Raw genomic sequence first — 21,768 nt, forward strand, 5'->3', positions numbered from 1 at the left:
TTCAGTGTCATGGGCTTTCCTGCAGGTAGTAACATCATCATCATCACTAACATCATCACTAACATCACCATCATCACCACATCATCACCACCACAACCCGTACCACCACGACCAGCTGGACCGCATCTTCAGTGTCATGGGCTTTCCTGCTGGTAGTAACATCATCACTAACATCATCACTAACATCATCATCACTAACATCATCACATCACATCATCACCATCATCACTAACATCATCACTAACATCATCACCATAATCATCACTAACATCATCAACATCACTAACATCACCACATCACCACCACCACAACCCGTACCACCACGACCAGCTGGACCGCATATTCAGTGTCATGGGCTTTCCTGCTGGTAACATCATCACTAACATCATCATCATCACTAACATCATCACTAACATCATCAACATCATCATCACCATCATCATCATCACCACCACAACCCGTACCACCACGACCAGCTGGACCGCATATTTAGTGTCATGGGCTTTCCTGCAGGTAACATCATCACTAACATCATCATCATCACATCATCATCATCACATCATCACATCAACATCATCATCATCACAACATCACCGTCATCATCAACATCATCATCATCACCAACATCACCATCATCAACATCATCACATCACCACCATCACAACCCGTACCACCACGACCAGCTGGACCGCATATTCAGTGTCATGGGCTTTCCTGCAGGTAACATCATCACTAACATCATCATCATCATCACATCATCATCACTAACATCATCATCACCACCACCACAACCCGTACCACCATGACCAGCTGGACCGCATTTTCAGTGTCATGGGCTTTCCTGCAGGTAACATCATCACTAACACATCATCACATCATCATCAACATCATCATTACTAACATCATCACATCACCATCACCACCACAACCCGTACCACCACGACCAGCTGGACCGCATATTCAGTGTCATGGGCTTTCCTGCAGGTAGTAACATCATCACTAACATCATCATCATCATCACATCATCATTACTAACATCATCACATCATCACTAACATCATCACATCATCACTAACATCATCATCACAACCCGTACCACCACGACCAGCTGGACCGCATATTCAGTGTCATGGGCTTTCCTGCAGGTAGTAACATCATCACTAACATCATCATCATCACATCATCATTACTAACATCATCACATCATCACTAACATCATCACATCATCACTAACATCATCATCACAACCCGTACCACCACGACCAGCTGGACCGCATTTTCAGTGTCATGGGCTTTCCTGCAGGTAGTAACATCATCACTAACATCATCAACATCATCATCACATCATCATCACCACCACAACCCATACCACCACGACCAGCTGGACCGCATATTCAGTGTCATGGGCTTTCCTGCAGGTAACATCGTCACTAACATCACCATCACTAACATCATCATCATCACTATCATCATCATCATCACCACATCACCACCATCACAACCCGTACCACCACGACCAGCTGGACCGCATTTTCAGTGTCATGGGCTTTCCTGCAGGTAACATCATCATCACTAACATCATCATCATCATCACTAACATCATCATCATCACTAACATCATCAACATCACCACATCACCACCACAACCCGTACCACCACGACCAGCTAGACCGCATATTCAGTGTCATGGGCTTTCCTGCAGGTAACATCATCACTAACATCATCATCACCATCATCTCCATCATCACAACATCATCACAACCCGTACCACCACGACCAGCTGGACCGCATTTTCAGTGTCATGGGCTTTCCTGCAGCTAACAACATCATCACTAACATCATCATTAACAACATCACCACATCATCACCACCACAACCCGTACCACCACGACCAGCTGGACCGCATATTCAGTATCATGGGCTTTCCTGCAGGTAGTAGCATCATCACTAACATCATCATCACATCACATCATCACTAACATCATCATCACCACCATCACAACCCCTACCACCACGACCAGCTGGACCGCATATTCAGTGTCATGGGCTTTCCTGCAGGTAACATCATCATCACATCATCATCACTAACATCATCACATCATCACTAACATCATCACATCATCACTAACATCATCATCACAACCCGTACCACCACGACCAGCTGGACCGCATATTCAGTGTCATGGGTTTTCCTGCAGGTAACATCATCACTAACATCATCACTAACATCATCATCACTAACATCATCACATCATCATCACATCACATCATCACCATCATCACTAACATCATCACTAACATCATCACCATCATCATCACTAACATCATCAACATCACCACATCATCATCACCACCACCACAACCCGTACCACCACGACCAGCTGGACCGCATTTTCAGTGTCATGGGCTTTCCTGCAGGTAGTAGCATCATCACTAACATCATCATCATCACCATCATCATCATCACATCACCATCATCACAACATCACCATCATCACTAACATCATCACCACCACAACCCGTACCACCACGACCAGCTGGACTGCATATTCAGTGTCATGGGCTTTCCTGCTGGTACCATCATCATCACTAACATCATCATCATCACTAACATCATCACTAACATCATCATCACATTATCACCATCACCACATCATCACCACCACCACAACCCCTACCACCACGACCAGCTGGACCGAATATTCAGTGTCATGGGCTTTCCTGCTGGTAACATCATCACTAACATCATCATCACCACATCATCACCACCATCATCACATCATCACTAACATCATCATCATCACTATCATCACTAACATCATCATCATCACCAACATCACCATCATCACATCATCACCACCATCACAACCCGTACCACCACGACCAGCTGGACCGCATATTCAGTGTCATGGGCTTTCCTGCAGGTACCATCATCACTAACATCATCATCACTAACATCATCATCACATCATAATCATCATCATCATCATCACATCATCATCATCATCACATCATCATCATCATCATCACATCATCACCATCACAACCCGTACCACCACGACCAGCTGGACCGCATATTCAGTGTCATGGGCTTTCCTGCTGGTAACATCATCATCACTAACATCATCACTAACATCATCATCAACATCACCACATCACCACCACCATCACAACCCGTACCACCACGACCAGCTGGACCGAATATTCAGTGTCATGGGCTTTCCTGCAGGTAACATCATCAACATCACCACATCATCATCAACATCATCACTAACATCATCATCACTAACATCATCATCACATCATCACCACAACCCGTACCACCACGACCAGCTGGACCGCATATTCAGTGTCATGGGCTTTCCTGCAGGTAGTAACATCATCATCACTAACATCATCAACATCACATCATCATCATCACATCATCATCACTAACATCATCATCATCATCACTAACATCATCATCACATCACCACAACCATCACAACCCGTACCACCACGACCAGCTAGACCGCATATTCAGTGTCATGGGCTTTCCTGCAGGGAGTAACATCATCATCACATCATCATCATCATCATCACATCATCATCATCATCACATCATCACCATCACAACCCGTACCACCACGACCAGCTGGACCGCATTTTCAGTGTCATGGGCTTTCCTGCAGGTAACATCATCATCACTAACATCATCATCATCATCACTAACATCATCACATCATCACTATCACATCATCATCAACATCACCACATCACCACCACCACAACCCGTACCACCACGACCAGCTGGACCGCATATTCAGTGTCATGGGCTTTCCTGCTGGTAGCATCATCACTAACATCATCACTAACATCACCATCATCATCAACATCATCATCACATCACCACATCACCACCACAACCCGTACCACCACGACCAGCTGGACCGCATATTCAGTGTCATGGGCTTTCCTGCTGGTAGCATCATCACTAACATCATCACTAACATCACCATCATCATCAACATCATCATCACATCACCACATCACCACCACAACCCGTACCACCACGACCAGCTGGACCGCATTTTCAGGGTCATGGGCTTTCCTGCAGGTAACATCATCATCACTAACATCATCATCACATCATCACATCACCACATCATCATCATCACAACATCACTAACATCATCATCATCACTAACATCATCACTAACATCACCATCACTAACATCACTAACATCATCATCACATCACCATCACCATCACAACCCGTACCACCACGACCAGCTGGACCGCATTTTCAGTGTCATGGGCTTTCCTGCAGGTAGTAACATCATCACTAACATCATCATCACATCATCACTAACATCATCATCACATCATCATTAACATAATCATCACATCATCATCATCACAACATCACCATCACAACCCGTACCACCACGACCAGCTGGACCGCATATTCAGTGTCATGGGCTTTCCTGCTGGTACCATCATCATCATCACATCATCATCACATCATCACAACATCACCATCACAACCCGTACCACCACGACCAGCTGGACCGCATATTCAGTGTCATGGGCTTTCCTGCTGGTACCATCATCACTAACACCATCACCATCACATCATCACAACATCACCACCACCAACAACACCACCACCAACATCTCCACCAACATCTCCACCACCACCAACATCATCACCAACAATATCACCACCACCAACATCATCACCACCAACATCACCACCACCAACATCACCACCACCAACATCACCACCAACATCACCACCAACATCACCACCAATAACATCACCAACAACATCACCACCAACATCATCACCAACAACATCACCACCACCAACAACATCATCACCAACAACATCACCACCACCACCACCAACATCATCACCAACAACATCACCATCACCAACATCATCATCACCAACAACATCACCACCACCAACAACATCATCACCAACAACATCACCACCACCACCAACATCATCACCAACAACACCACCACCACCACCAACATCATCACCAACAACATCACCACCAACAACATCATCACCAACAACATCACCACCAACAACATCATCACCAACAACATCATCACCACCAACAACATCATCACCAACAACATCACCACCACCAACAACATCATCACCAACATCACCACCACCAACATCATCACCACCAACATCACCACCACCAACATCACCACCACCAACATCACCACCAACATCACCACCAACATCACCACCAACATCACCACCAACAACATCACCACCACCAACATCAACATCACCAACAACAACATCACCATCACCATCATCACCAACATCATCACCATCACCAACATCACCAACATTACCACCACCAACATCACCACCATCACCATCATCACCATCACCAACATCACCACCAACATCTCCACTATCGCCCCTCCCCTCCCCCAGACAAGGAGTGGGAGGACATCCGGAAGATGCCTGAACATGCAACACTTATCAAAGACTTCCGTCGCAATAAGTACGTGGTGGTAGTGGTTGTGGTGGTGGTTGTGGTGGTGGTGGTGGTTGTGGGGGTGGTGGTGGTGGTGGTGGTAGTTGTGGTGGTAGTGGTGGTTGTGGTGGTGGTGGTTGTGGTGGTGGTGGTAGTTGTGGTGGTGGTGGTTGTGGTGGTTGTGGTGGTGGTGGTTGTGGTGGTGGTGGTGGTGGTGGTTGTGGTGGTGGTGATGGTGGTGGTTGTGGGGGTGGTGGTGGTTGTGGTGGTGGTGGTAGTTGTGGTGGTAGTGGTGGTTGTGGTGGTGGTGGTTGTGGTGGTGGTGGTAGTTGTGGTGGTGGTGGTTGTGGTGGTTGTGGTGGTGGTGGATGTGGTGGTGGTGGTTGTGGTGGTGGTGGTGGTGGTGGTTGTGGTGGTGGTGATGGTGGTGGTGGTGGTTGTGGTGGTGATGGTTGTGGTGGTGGTGGTGGTTGTGGTGGTGGTGGTTGTGGTGGTGGTGGTTGTGGTGGTTGTGGTGGTGGTGGTGGTTGTGGTGATCGTTGTGGTGGTGGTTGTGGTGGTGGTGGTTGTGGTGGTGGTTGTGGTGGTTGTGGTGGTGGTGGTGGTTGTGGTGGTTGTGGTGGTGGTGGTTGTGGTGGTGGTGGTTGTGGTGGTGGTTGTGGTGGTGGTGATGGTGGTGGTGGTGGTTGTGGTGGTTGTGGTGGTGGTGGTTGTGGTGGTGGTGGTGGTTGTGGTGGTGGTTGTGGTGGTTGTGGTGGTGGTGGTGGTTGTGGTGATCGTTGTGGTGGTGGTTGTGGTGGTGGTGGTTGTGGTGGTGTTTGTGGTGGTGGTGGTTGTGGTGGTGGTGGTGGTTGTGGTGGTGGTGGTTGTGGTGGTGGTTGTGGTGGTGGTGGTTGTGGTGGTGGTGGTTGTGGTGGTGGTGGTTGTGGTGGTGGTTGTGGTGGTTGTGGCGGTGGTGGTGGTTGTGGTTGTTGGTGGTGTTTGTGGCGTTGTTGTTGATGGTTGTTGATGTTGTAGCTTAGTTGTTGATGGTTGTTTTTGATGATTGTTGTTGTTGATGGTTGTTAATGGTTGTTGATGTTGATGGTTGTTGATGTTGATGGTTGTTGTTGTTGATGTTGTTGTTGACGTTGTTGTTGTTGATGTTGTTGTTGTTGATGTTGATGTTGTTGTTGATGTTGATGTTGTTGTTGATGTTGTTGTTGATGTTGTTGTTGATGATGTTGTTGTTGTTGATGTTGTTGACGTTGTTGACGTTGTTGTTGATGTTGTTGTTGATGTTGTTGTTGTTGATGTTGTTGTTGTTGACGTTGTTGGTGTTTATAATGTTGTTGATGTTGTTGTTGTTGATGTTGTTGACGTTGTCGTTGTTGTTGTTGATGTTGTTGTTGATGATGTTGATGTTGTTGATGTTGTTGTTGTTGTTGATGTTGTTGTTGTTGTTGATGATGTTGTTGTTGATGTTGATGTTGATGATGTTGTTGTTGATGTTGATGTTGTTAATGTTGTTGATGTTGTTGTTGATGTTGTTGATGTTGTTGTTGTTGTTGACGATGTTGTTGATGTTGTTGTTGATGTTGTTGTTGTTGATGGTTGTTGTTGTTGTTGTTGATGGTTGTTGTTGTTGTTGATGTTGTTGTTGACGATGTTGTTGTTGTTGATGATGTTTATAATGTTGTTGATGTTGTTGTTGTTTATAATGTTGTTGTGTTGTTGTTAATGTTGTTGTTGATGTTGTTGTTGTTATTGGTGTTGTTGTTATTGTTGTTGTTGTTGATGTTGTTGTTGTAGTTGTTGTTATTGTTGTTGTTATTGTTGTTGTTGTTGATGTTGTTATTGTTGTTGTTGTTGTTATTGTTGTTGTTGATGTTGTTGTTGTTGTTGTTGATGTTGTTGTTGTTGTTATTGTTGTTATTGTTGTTGATGTTGTTGATGTTGTTGTTATTGGTGTTGTTGATGTTGTTGTTGTTGATGTTGTTGTTGTTGTTGTTGATGTTGTTGATGTTGTTATTGTTGTTGATGTTGTTGTTATTGTTGTTGATGTTGTTGTTGATGGTGTTTATAATGTTGATGATGATGTTGTTGTTGATGATGATGTTGTTGTTGATGTTGTTGTTGTTGTTGATGTTGTTGTTGATGTTGTTGTTGATGTTGTTGTTGATGTTGTTATTGTTGTTGTTATTGTTGTTGTTGATGTTGTTGTTGTTATTGTTGTTGTTAATGTTGTTGTTGTTGATGATGTTGATGTTGTTGTTGTTGATGTTGTTGATGTTGTTGTTGACGTTGTTGATGTTGTTGTTATTGTTGTTGTTGTTGTTGATGTTGTTGTTGTTATTGTTGTTGTTAATGTTGTTGTTGTTGATGATGTTGATGTTGTTGTTGTTGATGTTGTTGTTGTTGATGTTGTTGTTGACGTTGTTGTTGTTGTTGTTGTAGCTACGTCAACTGCAGTCTCGTCAAGTACATGGAGAAGCACAAAGTAAAGCCGGACAGTAAAGCGTTCCACCTGGTAACCTGGGGTAACCTGGGGTAACCAGGGTAACCAGGGGTAACCTGGGTAACAAGGGGTTACACGGGGTAACCTGGGGTAACCAGGGGTAACCAGGGTAACCAGGGGTAACCAGGGTAACCTGGGGTAACCAGGGGTAACCAGGGTAACCAGGGGTGACATGGGGTAACCAGGGTAACCAGGGGTAACCTGGGGTGACCTGGGGTAACCAGGGTAACCTGAGCTTACACGGGGTAACCTGGGGTAACCTGGGGTAACCACGGGTAACCTGGGTAACCGGGGGTAACCAGGGGTAACCTGGGTAACCAGGGGTAACCTGGGTAACCAGGGGTGACATGGGGTAACCAGGGTAACTTGTGGTAACCGGGGTAACCAGGGGTAACCTGGGGTAACCAGGGTAACCAGGGGTGACATGGGGTAACCAGGGTAACCAGGGGTAACATGGGGTGACATGGGGTAACCAGGGGTAACCAGGGTAACCAGGGTTACCTGGGGTAAGCAGGGTAACCAGGGTAACCAGGGTAACCTGGGGTAACCAGGGTAACCTGGGGTAACATGAGTTTACCGTGGAAATAACCACAGGGTAATGGCGGGTCAACAATGGGGTAACCATGGTGGTAAACACGGTAACAGTGGTGGCAGTGGTGGCAACCACTGTAGCGGTAACCACGGCAACTGTGATGGCGGTAACCGTGGTAACTGATGGCGGTAAACCGTGGTAACTAATGGCGGTAACCGTGGTAACTGTGATGGGGGTAACCACGGCAACTGTGATGGCAGTAACCGTGGTAACTGATGGCGGTAACCGTGGTAACTGTGATGGGGGTAACCACGGCAACTGTGATGGCAGTAACCGTGGTAACTGATGGCGGTAACCGTGGTAACTGTGATGGCGGTAACCATGGCAACTGTGCGCAGCTCCAGAAGCTGCTGACCATGGACCCCACGCGGAGAATCTCGTCGGAGACGGCCATGCAAGACTGTTACTTTCATGAAGAGCCTCTGCCTCATACTGAGTACGTGTACTAGTACTAGTACTAACTATTACTACACACTATACAGTAGTAGTACTAACTATTACTACACACTATACAGTACTAGTACTAGCCATGCAAGACTGTTACTTTCATGAAGAGCCTCTGCCTCATACTGAGTACGTGTACTAGTACTAACTAGTACTACACACTACACAGTAGTACTAGTAGTACTAGTTAGTACTACTAGTACTAACTAGTACTACACACTACACAGTACTAGTACTAGCCATGCAAGACTGTTACTTTCATGAAGAGCCTCTGCCTCATACTGAGTACGTGTACTAGTACTAACTAGTACTACACACTACACAGTAGTAGTACTAACTAGTACTACACACTACACAGTAGTAGTACTAACTAGTACTACACACTACACAGTAGTAGTACTAACTAGTACTACACACTACACAGTACTAGTACTAGCCATGCAAGACTGTTACTTTCATGAAGAGCCTCTGCCTCATACTGAGTTAGTACTAGTACTAGTACTAACTATTACTACACACTACACAGTACTAGTACTAGCCATGCAAGACTGTTACTTTCATGAAGAGCCTCTGCCTCATACTGAGTACGTGTACTAGTACTAACTACTACTACACACTATACAGTAGTAGTACTAGCCATGCAAGACTGTTACTTTCACGAAGAGCCTCTGCCTCATACTGAGTTAGTACTACTAGTACTAACTAGTACTACACACTACACAGTAGTAGTAGTAGCCATGCAAGACTGTTACTTTCATGAAGAGCCTCTGCCTCATACTGAGTACGTGTACTAGTACTAACTAGTACTACACACTACACAGTAGTAGTAGCCATGCAAGACTGTTACTTTCATGAAGAGCCTCTGCCTCATACTGAGTTAGTACCACTAGTACTAACTAGTACTACACAGTACACAGTAGTAGTACTAGCCATGCAAGACTGTTACTTTCATGAAGAGCCTCTGCCTCATACTGAGTTAGTACCACTAGTACTAACTAGTACTACACAGTACACAGTAGTAGTACTAGCCATGCAAGACTGTTACTTTCACGAAGAGCCTCTGCCTCATACTGAGTTAGTACTAGTACTAAGTTAGTACTAGTACTAACTAGTACTACACACTACACAGTAGTAGTACTCACTAGTACTACACACTACACAGTAGTACTAAGTTAGTACTAGTACTAACTAGTACTACACACTACACAGTAGTAGTACTAGCTATGCAAGACTGTTACTTTCATGAAGAGCCTCTGCCTCATACTGAGTTAGTACCACTAGTACTAACTAGTACTACACACTACACAGTAGTAGTACTAACTAGTACTAACTGGTACTACACACTACACAGTAGTAGTAGCCATGCAAGACTGTTACTTTCATGAAGAGCCTCTGCCTCATACTGAGTTAGTACTAGTAGTACTAGTAGTACTACTAGTACTAACTAGTACTACACACTACACAGTAGTAGTACTAACTAGTACTACACACTACACAGTAGTAGTAGTAGCCATGCAAGACTGTTACTTTCACGAAGAGCCTCTGCCTCATACTGAGTTAGTACTAGTAGTACTAACTAGTACTACTAGTACTAGTTAGTACTACTAGTACTATTACTACACACTACACAGTAGTAGTACTAGCCATGCAAGACTGTTACTTTCACGAAGAGCCTCTGCCTCATACTGAGTTAGTACTAGTACTAGTACTACACACTACACAGTACTAGTACTATCCATGCAAGACTGTTACTTTCACGAGGAGCCTCTGCCTCATACTGAGTTAGTACCACTAGTACTAACTAGTACTACACACTACACACTACACAGTAGTAGTACTAACTAGTACTACACACTACACAGTAGTGCTAGTCACTACACAGTAGTAGTCACTATCACCACTAGTAGTACTAGCTATGCAAGACTGTTACTTTCACGAAGAACCTCTACCACACACAGAGTACTAGTACACACTACCACATACAGAGTACATGTACTACATACTATCACCACTACTACTCACTACCACCACTAGTAGTACTAGTACACACTACCTCACACAGAGTACTAGTACACACTACCATCACTAGTAGTACTAGTACACACTACCACCACTAGTAGTACTAGTACACACTACCATCACTAGTAGTACTAGTACACACTACCACCACTAGTAGTACTAGTACACACTACCACACACAGAGTACTAGTACACACTACCATCACTAGTAGTACTAGTACACACTACCTCACACAGAGTACTAGTACACACTACCATCACTAGTAGTACTAGTACACACTACCACCACTAGTAGTACTAGTACACACTACCATCACTAGTAGTACTAGTACACACTACCATCACTAGTAGTACTAGTACACACTACCATCACTAGTAGTACTAGTACACACTACCATCACTAGTAGTACTAGTACACACTACCATCACTAGTAGTACTAGTACACACTACCACCACTAGTAGTACTAGTACACACTACCTCACACAGAGTACTAGTACACACTACCACCACTAGTAGTACTAGTACACACTACCATCACTAGTAGTACTAGTACACACTACCTCACACAGAGTACTAGTACACACTACCACCACTAGTAGTACTAGTACACACTACCATCACTAGTAGTACTAGTACACACTACCACCACTAGTAGTACTAGTACACACTACCACCACTAGTAGTACTAGTACACACTACCATCACTAGTAGTACTAGTACACACTACCATCACTAGTAGTACTAGTACACACTACCACCACTAGTAGTACTAGTACACACTACCATCACTAGTAGTACTAGTACACACTACCACACACATAGTACTAGTACACACTACCACCACTAGTAGTACTAGTACACACTACCATCACTAGTAGTACTAGTACACACTACCACCACTAGTAGTACTAGTACACACTACCATCACTAGTAGTACTAGTACACACTACCATCACTAGTAGTACTAGTACACACTACCATCACTAGTAGTACTAGTACACACTACCATCACTAGTAGTACTAGTACACACTACCATCACTAGTAGTACTAGTACACACTACCATCACTAGTAGTACTAGTACACACTACCATCACTAGTAGTACTAGTACACACTACCACACACATAGTACTAGTACACACTACCATCACTAGTAGTACTAGTACACACTACCATCACTAGTAGTACTAGTACACACTACCACACACATAGTACTAGTACACACTACCATCACTAGTAGTACTAGTACACACTACCATCACTAGTAGTACTAGTACACACTACCACCACTAGTAGTACTAGTACACACTACCATCACTAGTAGTACTAGTACACACTACCATCACTAGTAGTACTAGTACACACTACCACACACAGAGTACTAGTACACACTACCATCACTAGTAGTACTAGTACACACTACCACATACAGAGTACTAGTACACACTACCATCACTAGTAGTACTAGTACACACTACCACCACTAGTAGTACTAGTACACACTACCACACATAGTACTAGTACACACTACCACCACTAGTAGTACTAGTACACACTACCATCACTAGTAGTACTAGTACACACTACCACACACATAGTACTAGTACACACTACCATCACTAGTAGTACTAGTACACACTACCACCACTAGTAGTACTAGTACACACTACCACCACTAGTAGTACTAGTACACACTACCATCACTAGTAGTACTAGTACACACTACCACCACTAGTAGTACTAGTACACACTACCATCACTAGTAGTACTAGTACACACTACCATCACTAGTAGTACTAGTACACACTACCACCACTAGTAGTACTAGTACACACTACCATCACTAGTAGTACTAGTACACACTACCACACACATAGTACTAGTACACACTACCACCACTAGTAGTACTAGTACACACTACCATCACTAGTAGTACTAGTACACACTACCATCACTAGTAGTACTAGTACACACTACCATCACTAGTAGTACTAGTACACACTACCACCACTAGTAGTACTAGTACACACTACCATCACTAGTAGTACTAGTACACACTACCACCACTAGTAGTACTAGTACACACTACCACCACTAGTAGTACTAGTACACACTACCACCACTAGTAGTACTAGTACACACTACCACACACATAGTACTAGTACACACTACCACACACATAGTACTAGTACACACTACCACCACTAGTAGTACTAGTACACACTACCATCACTAGTAGTACTAGTACACACTACCACCACTAGTAGTACTAGTACACACTACCATCACTAGTAGTACTAGTACACACTACCACCACTAGTAGTACTAGTACACACTACCACACACATAGTACTAGTACACACTACCATCACTAGTAGTACTAGTACACACTACCACCACTAGTAGTACTAGTACACACTACCACCACTAGTAGTACTAGTACACACTACCATCACACAGAGTACTAGTACACACTACCACACACATAGTACTAGTACACACTACCACCACTAGTAGTACTAGTACACACTACCACCACTAGTAGTACTAGTACACACTACCACCACTAGTAGTACTAGTACACACTACCATCACTAGTAGTACTAGTACACACTACCACCACTAGTAGTACTAGTACACACTACCACCACTAGTAGTACTAGTACACACTACCATCACTAGTAGTACTAGTACACACTACCACCACTAGTAGTACTAGTACACACTACCATCACTAGTAGTACTAGTACACACTACCACACACATAGTACTAGTACACACTACCACACACATAGTACTAGTACACACTACCATCACTAGTAGTACTAGTACACACTACCACCACTAGTAGTACTAGTACACACTACCACCACTAGTAGTACTAGTACACACTACCACCACTAGTAGTACTAGTACACACTACCATCACTAGTAGTACTAGTACACACTACCACACACAGAGTACTAGTACACACTACCATCACTAGTAGTACTAGTACACACTACCATCACTAGTAGTACTAGTACACACTACCACACACATAGTACTAGTACACACTACCACCACTAGTAGTACTAGTACACACTACCACACACAGAGTACTAGTACACACTACCACCACTAGTAGTACTAGTACACACTACCATCACTAGTAGTACTAGTACACACTACCACCACTAGTAGTACTAGTACACACTACCACACATAGTACTAGTACACACTACCACCACTAGTAGTACTAGTACACACTACCATCACTAGTAGTACTAGTACACACTACCATCACTAGTAGTACTAGTACACACTACCATCACTAGTAGTACTAGTACACACTACCACCACTAGTAGTACTAGTACACACTACCACCACTAGTAGTACTAGTACACACTACCATCACTAGTAGTACTAGTACACACTACCATCACTAGTAGTACTAGTACACACTACCATCACTAGTAGTACTAGTACACACTACCACCACTAGTAGTACTAGTACACACTACCACCACTAGTAGTACTAGTACACACTACCATCACTAGTAGTACTAGTACACACTACCACCACTAGTAGTACTAGTACACACTACCACCACTAGTAGTACTAGTACACACTACCATCACTAGTAGTACTAGTACACACTACCATCACTAGTAGTACTAGTACACACTACCACCACTAGTAGTACTAGTACACACTACCACCACTAGTAGTACTAGTACACACTACCACCACTAGTAGTACTAGTACACACTACCATCACTAGTAGTACTAGTACACACTACCATCACTAGTAGTACTAGTACACACTACCACCACTAGTAGTACTAGTACACACTACCATCACTAGTAGTACTAGTACACACTACCACACACATAGTACTAGTACACACTACCACACACATAGTACTAGTACACACTACCACACACATAGTACTAGTACACACTACCACCACTAGTAGTACTAGTACACACTACCATCACTAGTAGTACTAGTACACACTACCATCACTAGTAGTACTAGTACACACTACCACACACATAGTACTAGTACACACTACCACCACTAGTAGTACTAGTACACACTACCATCACTAGTAGTACTAGTACACACTACCACCACTAGTAGTACTAGTACACACTACCATCACTAGTAGTACTAGTACACACTACCATCACTAGTAGTACTAGTACACACTACCACCACTAGTAGTACTAGTACACACTACCATCACTAGTAGTACTAGTACACACTACCACACACAGAGTACTAGTACACACTACCAGCACTAGTAGTACTAGTACACACTACCACACACATAGTACTAGTACACACTACCACCACTAGTAGTACTAGTACACACTACCATCACTAGTAGTACTAGTACACACTACCACCACTAGTAGTACTAGTACACACTACCATCACTAGTAGTACTAGTACACACTACCTCACACAGAGTACTAGTACACACTACCATCACTAGTAGTACTAGTACACACTACCACCACTAGTAGTACTAGTACACACTACCACCACTAGTAGTACTAGTACACACTACCACACACAGAGTACTAGTACACACTACCACCACTAGTAGTACTAGTACACACTACCACCACTAGTAGTACTAGTACACACTACCATCACTAGTAGTACTAGTACACACTACCATCACTAGTAGTACTAGTACACACTACCATCACTAGTAGTACTAGTACACACTACCATCACTAGTAGTACTAGTACACACTACCATCACTAGTAGTACTAGTACACACTACCATCACTAGTAGTACTAGTACACACTACCACCACTAGTAGTACTAGTACACACTACCATCACTAGTAGTACTAGTACACACTACCACCACTAGTAGTACTAGTACACACTACCATCACTAGTAGTACTAGTACACACTACCACACACAGAGTACTAGTACACACTACCATCACTAGTAGTACTAGTACACACTACCATCACTAGTAGTACTAGTACACACTACCATCACACATAGTACTAGTACACACTACCACCACTAGTAGTACTAGTACACACTACCATCACTAGTAGTACTAGTACACACTACCACACACAGAGTACTAGTACACACTACCATCACTAGTAGTACTAGTACACACTACCATCACTAGTAGTACTAGTACACACTACCACCACTAGTAGTACTAGTACACACTACCATCACTAGTAGTACTAGTACACACTACCATCACTAGTAGTACTAGTACACACTACCATCACTAGTAGTACTAGTACACACTACCATCACTAGTAGTACTAGTACACACTACCATCACTAGTAGTACTAGTACACACTACCATCACTAGTAGTACTAGTACACACTACCATCACTAGTAGTACTAGTACACACTACCACCACTAGTAGTACTAGTACACACTACCACCACTAGTAGTACTAGTACACACTACCACCACTAGTAGTACTAGTACACACTACCATCACTAGTAGTACTAGTACACACTACCACACACAGAGTACTAGTACACACTACCACCACTAGTAGTACTAGTACACACTACCATCACTAGTAGTACTAGTACACACTACCATCACTAGTAGTACTAGTACACACTACCATCACTAGTAGTACTAGTACACACTACCATCACTAGTAGTACTAGTACACACTACCATCACTAGTAGTACTAGTACACACTACCACCACTAGTAGTACTAGTACACACTACCACATACAGAGTACTAGTACACACTACCATCACTAGTAGTACTAGTACACACTACCACCACTAGTAGTACTAGTACACACTACCATCACTAGTAGTACTAGTACACACTACCACCACTAGTAGTACTAGTACACACTACCATCACTAGTAGTACTAGTACACACTACCACCACTAGTAGTACTAGTACACACTACCACACACAGAGTACTAGTACACACTACCATCACTAGTAGTACTAGTACACACTACCATCACTAGTAGTACTAGTACACACTACCACCACTAGTAGTACTAGTACACACTACCATCACTAGTAGTACTAGTACACACTACCACCACTAGTAGTACTAGTACACACTACCACCACTAGTAGTACTAGTACACACTACCACCACTAGTAGTACTAGTACACACTACCACCACTAGTAGTACTAGTACACACTACCATCACTAGTAGTACTAGTACACACTACCATCACTAGTAGTACTAGTACACACTACCATCACTAGTAGTACTAGTACACACTACCATCACTAGTAGTACTAGTACACACTACCATCACTAGTAGTACTAGTACACACTACCACCACTAGTAGTACTAGTACACACTACCATCACTAGTAGTACTAGTACACACTACCATCACTAGTAGTACTAGTACACACTACCACACACATAGTACTAGTACACACTACCACCACTAGTAGTACTAGTACACACTACCACCACTAGTAGTACTAGTACACACTACCATCACTAGTAGTACTAGTACACACTACCATCACTAGTAGTACTAGTACACACTACCATCACTAGTAGTACTAGTACACACTACCATCACTAGTAGTACTAGTACACACTACCATCACTAGTAGTACTAGTACACACTACCACCACTAGTAGTACTAGTACACACTACCATCACTAGTAGTACTAGTACACACTACCATCACTAGTAGTACTAGTACACACTACCATCACTAGTAGTACTAGTACACACTACCACACACATAGTACTAGTACACACTACCACCACTAGTAGTACTAGTACACACTACCACCACTAGTAGTACTAGTACACACTACCATCACTAGTAGTACTAGTACACACTACCACACATAGTACTAGTACACACTACCACCACTAGTAGTACTAGTACACACTACCACCACTAGTAGTACTAGTACACACTACCACCACTAGTAGTACTAGTACACACTACCATCACTAGTAGTACTAGTACACACTACCATCACTAGTAGTACTAGTACACACTACCATCACTAGTAGTACTAGTACACACTACCACCACTAGTAGTACTAGTACACACTACCATCACTAGTAGTACTAGTACACACTACCATCACTAGTAGTACTAGTACACACTACCATCACTAGTAGTACTAGTACACACTACCATCACTAGTAGTACTAGTACACACTACCATCACTAGTAGTACTAGTACACACTACCACCACTAGTAGTACTAGTACACACTACCATCACTAGTAGTACTAGTACACACTACCACACACAGAGTACTAGTACACACTACCATCACTAGTAGTACTAGTACACACTACCATCACTAGTAGTACTAGTACACACTACCATCACTAGTAGTACTAGTACACACTACCATCACTAGTAGTACTAGTACACACTACCACACACAGAGTACTAGTACACACTACCATCACTAGTAGTACTAGTACACACTACCACCACTAGTAGTACTAGTACACACTACCATCACTAGTAGTACTAGTACACACTACCATCACTAGTAGTACTAGTACACACTACCATCACTAGTAGTACTAGTACACACTACCATCACTAGTAGTACTAGTACACACTACCATCACTAGTAGTACTAGTACACACTACCATCACTAGTAGTACTAGTACACACTACCATCACTAGTAGTACTAGTACACACTACCACACATAGTACTAGTACACACTACCACCACTAGTAGTACTAGTACACACTACCATCACTAGTAGTACTAGTACACACTACCACCACTAGTAGTACTAGTACACACTACCACACACATAGTACTAGTACACACTACCACCACTAGTAGTACTAGTACACACTACCACACACATAGTACTAGTACACACTACCATCACTAGTAGTACTAGTACACACTACCATCACTAGTAGTACTAGTACACACTACCATCACTAGTAGTACTAGTACACACTACCATCACTAGTAGTACTAGTACACACTACCACCACTAGTAGTACTAGTACACACTACCATCGCTAGTAGTACTAGTACACACTACCACATACATAGTACTAGTACACACTACCATCACTAGTAGTACTAGTACACACTACCATCACTAGTACTACTAGTACACACTACCATCACTAGTAGTACTAGTACACACTACCATCACACATAGTACTAGTACACACTACCATCACTAGTAGTACTAGTACACACTACCACACACAGAGTACTAGTACACACTACCACCACTAGTAGTACTAGTACACACTACCATCACACATAGTACTAGTACACACTACCACCACTAGTAGTACTAGTACACACTACCACCACTAGTAGTACTAGTACACACTACCATCACTAGTAGTACTAGTACACACTACCATCACTAGTAGTACTAGTACACACTACCATCACTAGTAGTACTAGTACACACTACCACCACTAGTAGTACTAGTACACACTACCACCACTAGTAGTACTAGTACACACTACCATCACTAGTAGTACTAGTACACACTACCACACACAGAGTACTAGTACACACTACCATCACTAGTAGTACTAGTACACACTACCATCACTAGTACTACTAGTACACACTACCACACACATAGTACTAGTACACACTACCACCACTAGTAGTACTAGTACACACTACCACCACTAGTAGTACTAGTACACACTACCATCACTAGTAGTACTAGTACACACTACCATCACTAGTAGTACTAGTACACACTACCACATACATAGTACTAGTACACACTACCATCACTAGTAGTACTAGTACACACTACCACACACAGAGTACTAGTACACACTACCACACACAGAGTACTAGTACACACTACCACCACTAGTAGTACTAGTACACACTACCACACACTTAGTACTAGTACACACTACCACCACTAGTAGTACTAGTACACACTACCACACACAGAGTACTAGTACACACTACCATCACTAGTAGTACTAGTACACACTACCACACACTTAGTACTAGTACACACTACCACCACTAGTAGTACTAGTACACACTACCACCACTAGTAGTACTAGTACACACTACCACCACTAGTAGTACTAGTACACACTACCATCACTAGTAGTACTAGTACACACTACCACCACTAGTAGTACTAGTACACACTACCACCACTAGTAGTACTAGTACACACTACCACACACAGAGTACTAGTACACACTACCACACACATAGTACTAGTACACACTACCATCACTAGTAGTACTAGTACACACTACCACCACTAGTAGTACTAGTACACACTACCATCACTAGTAGTACTAGTACACACTACCATCACTAGTAGTACTAGTACACACTACCATCACTAGTAGTACTAGTACACACTACCATCACTAGTAGTACTAGTACACACTACCACACACATAGTACTAGTACACACTACCATCACTAGTAGTACTAGTACACACTACCATCACTAGTAGTACTAGTACACACTACCACCACTAGTAGTACTAGTACACACTACCATCACTAGTAGTACTAGTACACACTACCATCACTAGTAGTACTAGTACACACTACCACACACAGAGTACTAGTACACACTACCATCACTAGTAGTACTAGTACACACTACCACATACATAGTACTAGTACACACTACCACCACTAGTAGTACTAGTACACACTACCACACACAGAGTACTAGTACACACTACCATCACTAGTAGTACTAGTACACACTACCACACACTTAGTACTAGTACACACTACCACACACAGAGTACTAGTACACACTACCACCACTAGTAGTACTAGTACACACTACCATCACTAGTAGTACTAGTACACACTACCATCACTAGTAGTACTAGTACACACTACCATCACTAGTAGTACTAGTACACACTACCACCACTAGTAGTACTAGTACACACTACCACCACTAGTAGTACTAGTACACACTACCACCACTAGTAGTACTAGTACACACTACCACCACTAGTAGTACTAGTACACACTACCATCACTAGTAGTACTAGTACACACTACCATCACTAGTAGTACTAGTACACACTACCACCACTAGTAGTACTAGTACACACTACCACCACTAGTAGTACTAGTACACACTACCACCACTAGTAGTACTAGTACACACTACCACACACATAGTACTAGTACACACTACCACACACTTAGTACTAGTACACACTACCATCACTAGTAGTACTAGTACACACTACCACCACTAGTAGTACTAGTACACACTACCACACACATAGTACTAGTACACACTACCACCACTAGTAGTACTAGTACACACTACCACACACTTAGTACTAGTACACACTACCACCACTAGTAGTACTAGTACACACTACCATCACTAGTAGTACTAGTACACACTACCACACACAGAGTACTAGTACACACTACCACCACTAGTAGTACTAGTACACACTACCATCACTAGTAGTACTAGTACACACTACCACCACTAGTAGTACTAGTACACACTACCATCACTAGTAGTACTAGTACACACTACCATCACACAGAGTACTAGTACACACTACCATCACTAGTAGTACTAGTACACACTACCACCACTAGTAGTACTAGTACACACTACCATCACTAGTAGTACTAGTACACACTACCATCACTAGTAGTACTAGTACACACTACCACCACTAGTAGTACTAGTACACACTACCATCACTAGTAGT

The 21,768-nt window shown here is 43.0% G+C and overlaps 1 protein-coding gene across 3 annotated transcripts in view; it reads left to right on the forward strand.

The window, feature by feature from the left end:
• Window positions 1–21,768, forward strand: part of LOC142922632 (cyclin-dependent kinase 8-like) — a 59,181-nt gene that overhangs the window by 21,530 nt on the left and 15,883 nt on the right. For 2 of the 3 annotated variants that reach the window (XM_076063454.1, XM_076063453.1), the window contains 3 exons: window positions 5,450–5,519; window positions 7,929–8,001; window positions 8,920–9,017. In XM_076063454.1, the coding sequence (XP_075919569.1) occupies window positions 5,450–5,519; window positions 7,929–8,001; window positions 8,920–9,017 (241 nt within the window). Of the gene's footprint in view, window positions 1–180; window positions 2,728–5,449; window positions 5,520–7,928; window positions 8,002–8,919; window positions 9,018–21,768 lie in introns of those variants that run through there. The other variant, XM_076063456.1, reaches the window with a different exon arrangement.

Source organism: Petromyzon marinus, unplaced genomic scaffold, assembly GCF_048934315.1.
Source record: "Petromyzon marinus isolate PM22_M1 ecotype Great Lakes invasive population unplaced genomic scaffold, UKy_Petmar_22M1.pri1.0 PM_Scaffold_125, whole genome shotgun sequence".
Taxonomy (NCBI): Eukaryota; Metazoa; Chordata; class Hyperoartia; order Petromyzontiformes; family Petromyzontidae; genus Petromyzon; species Petromyzon marinus.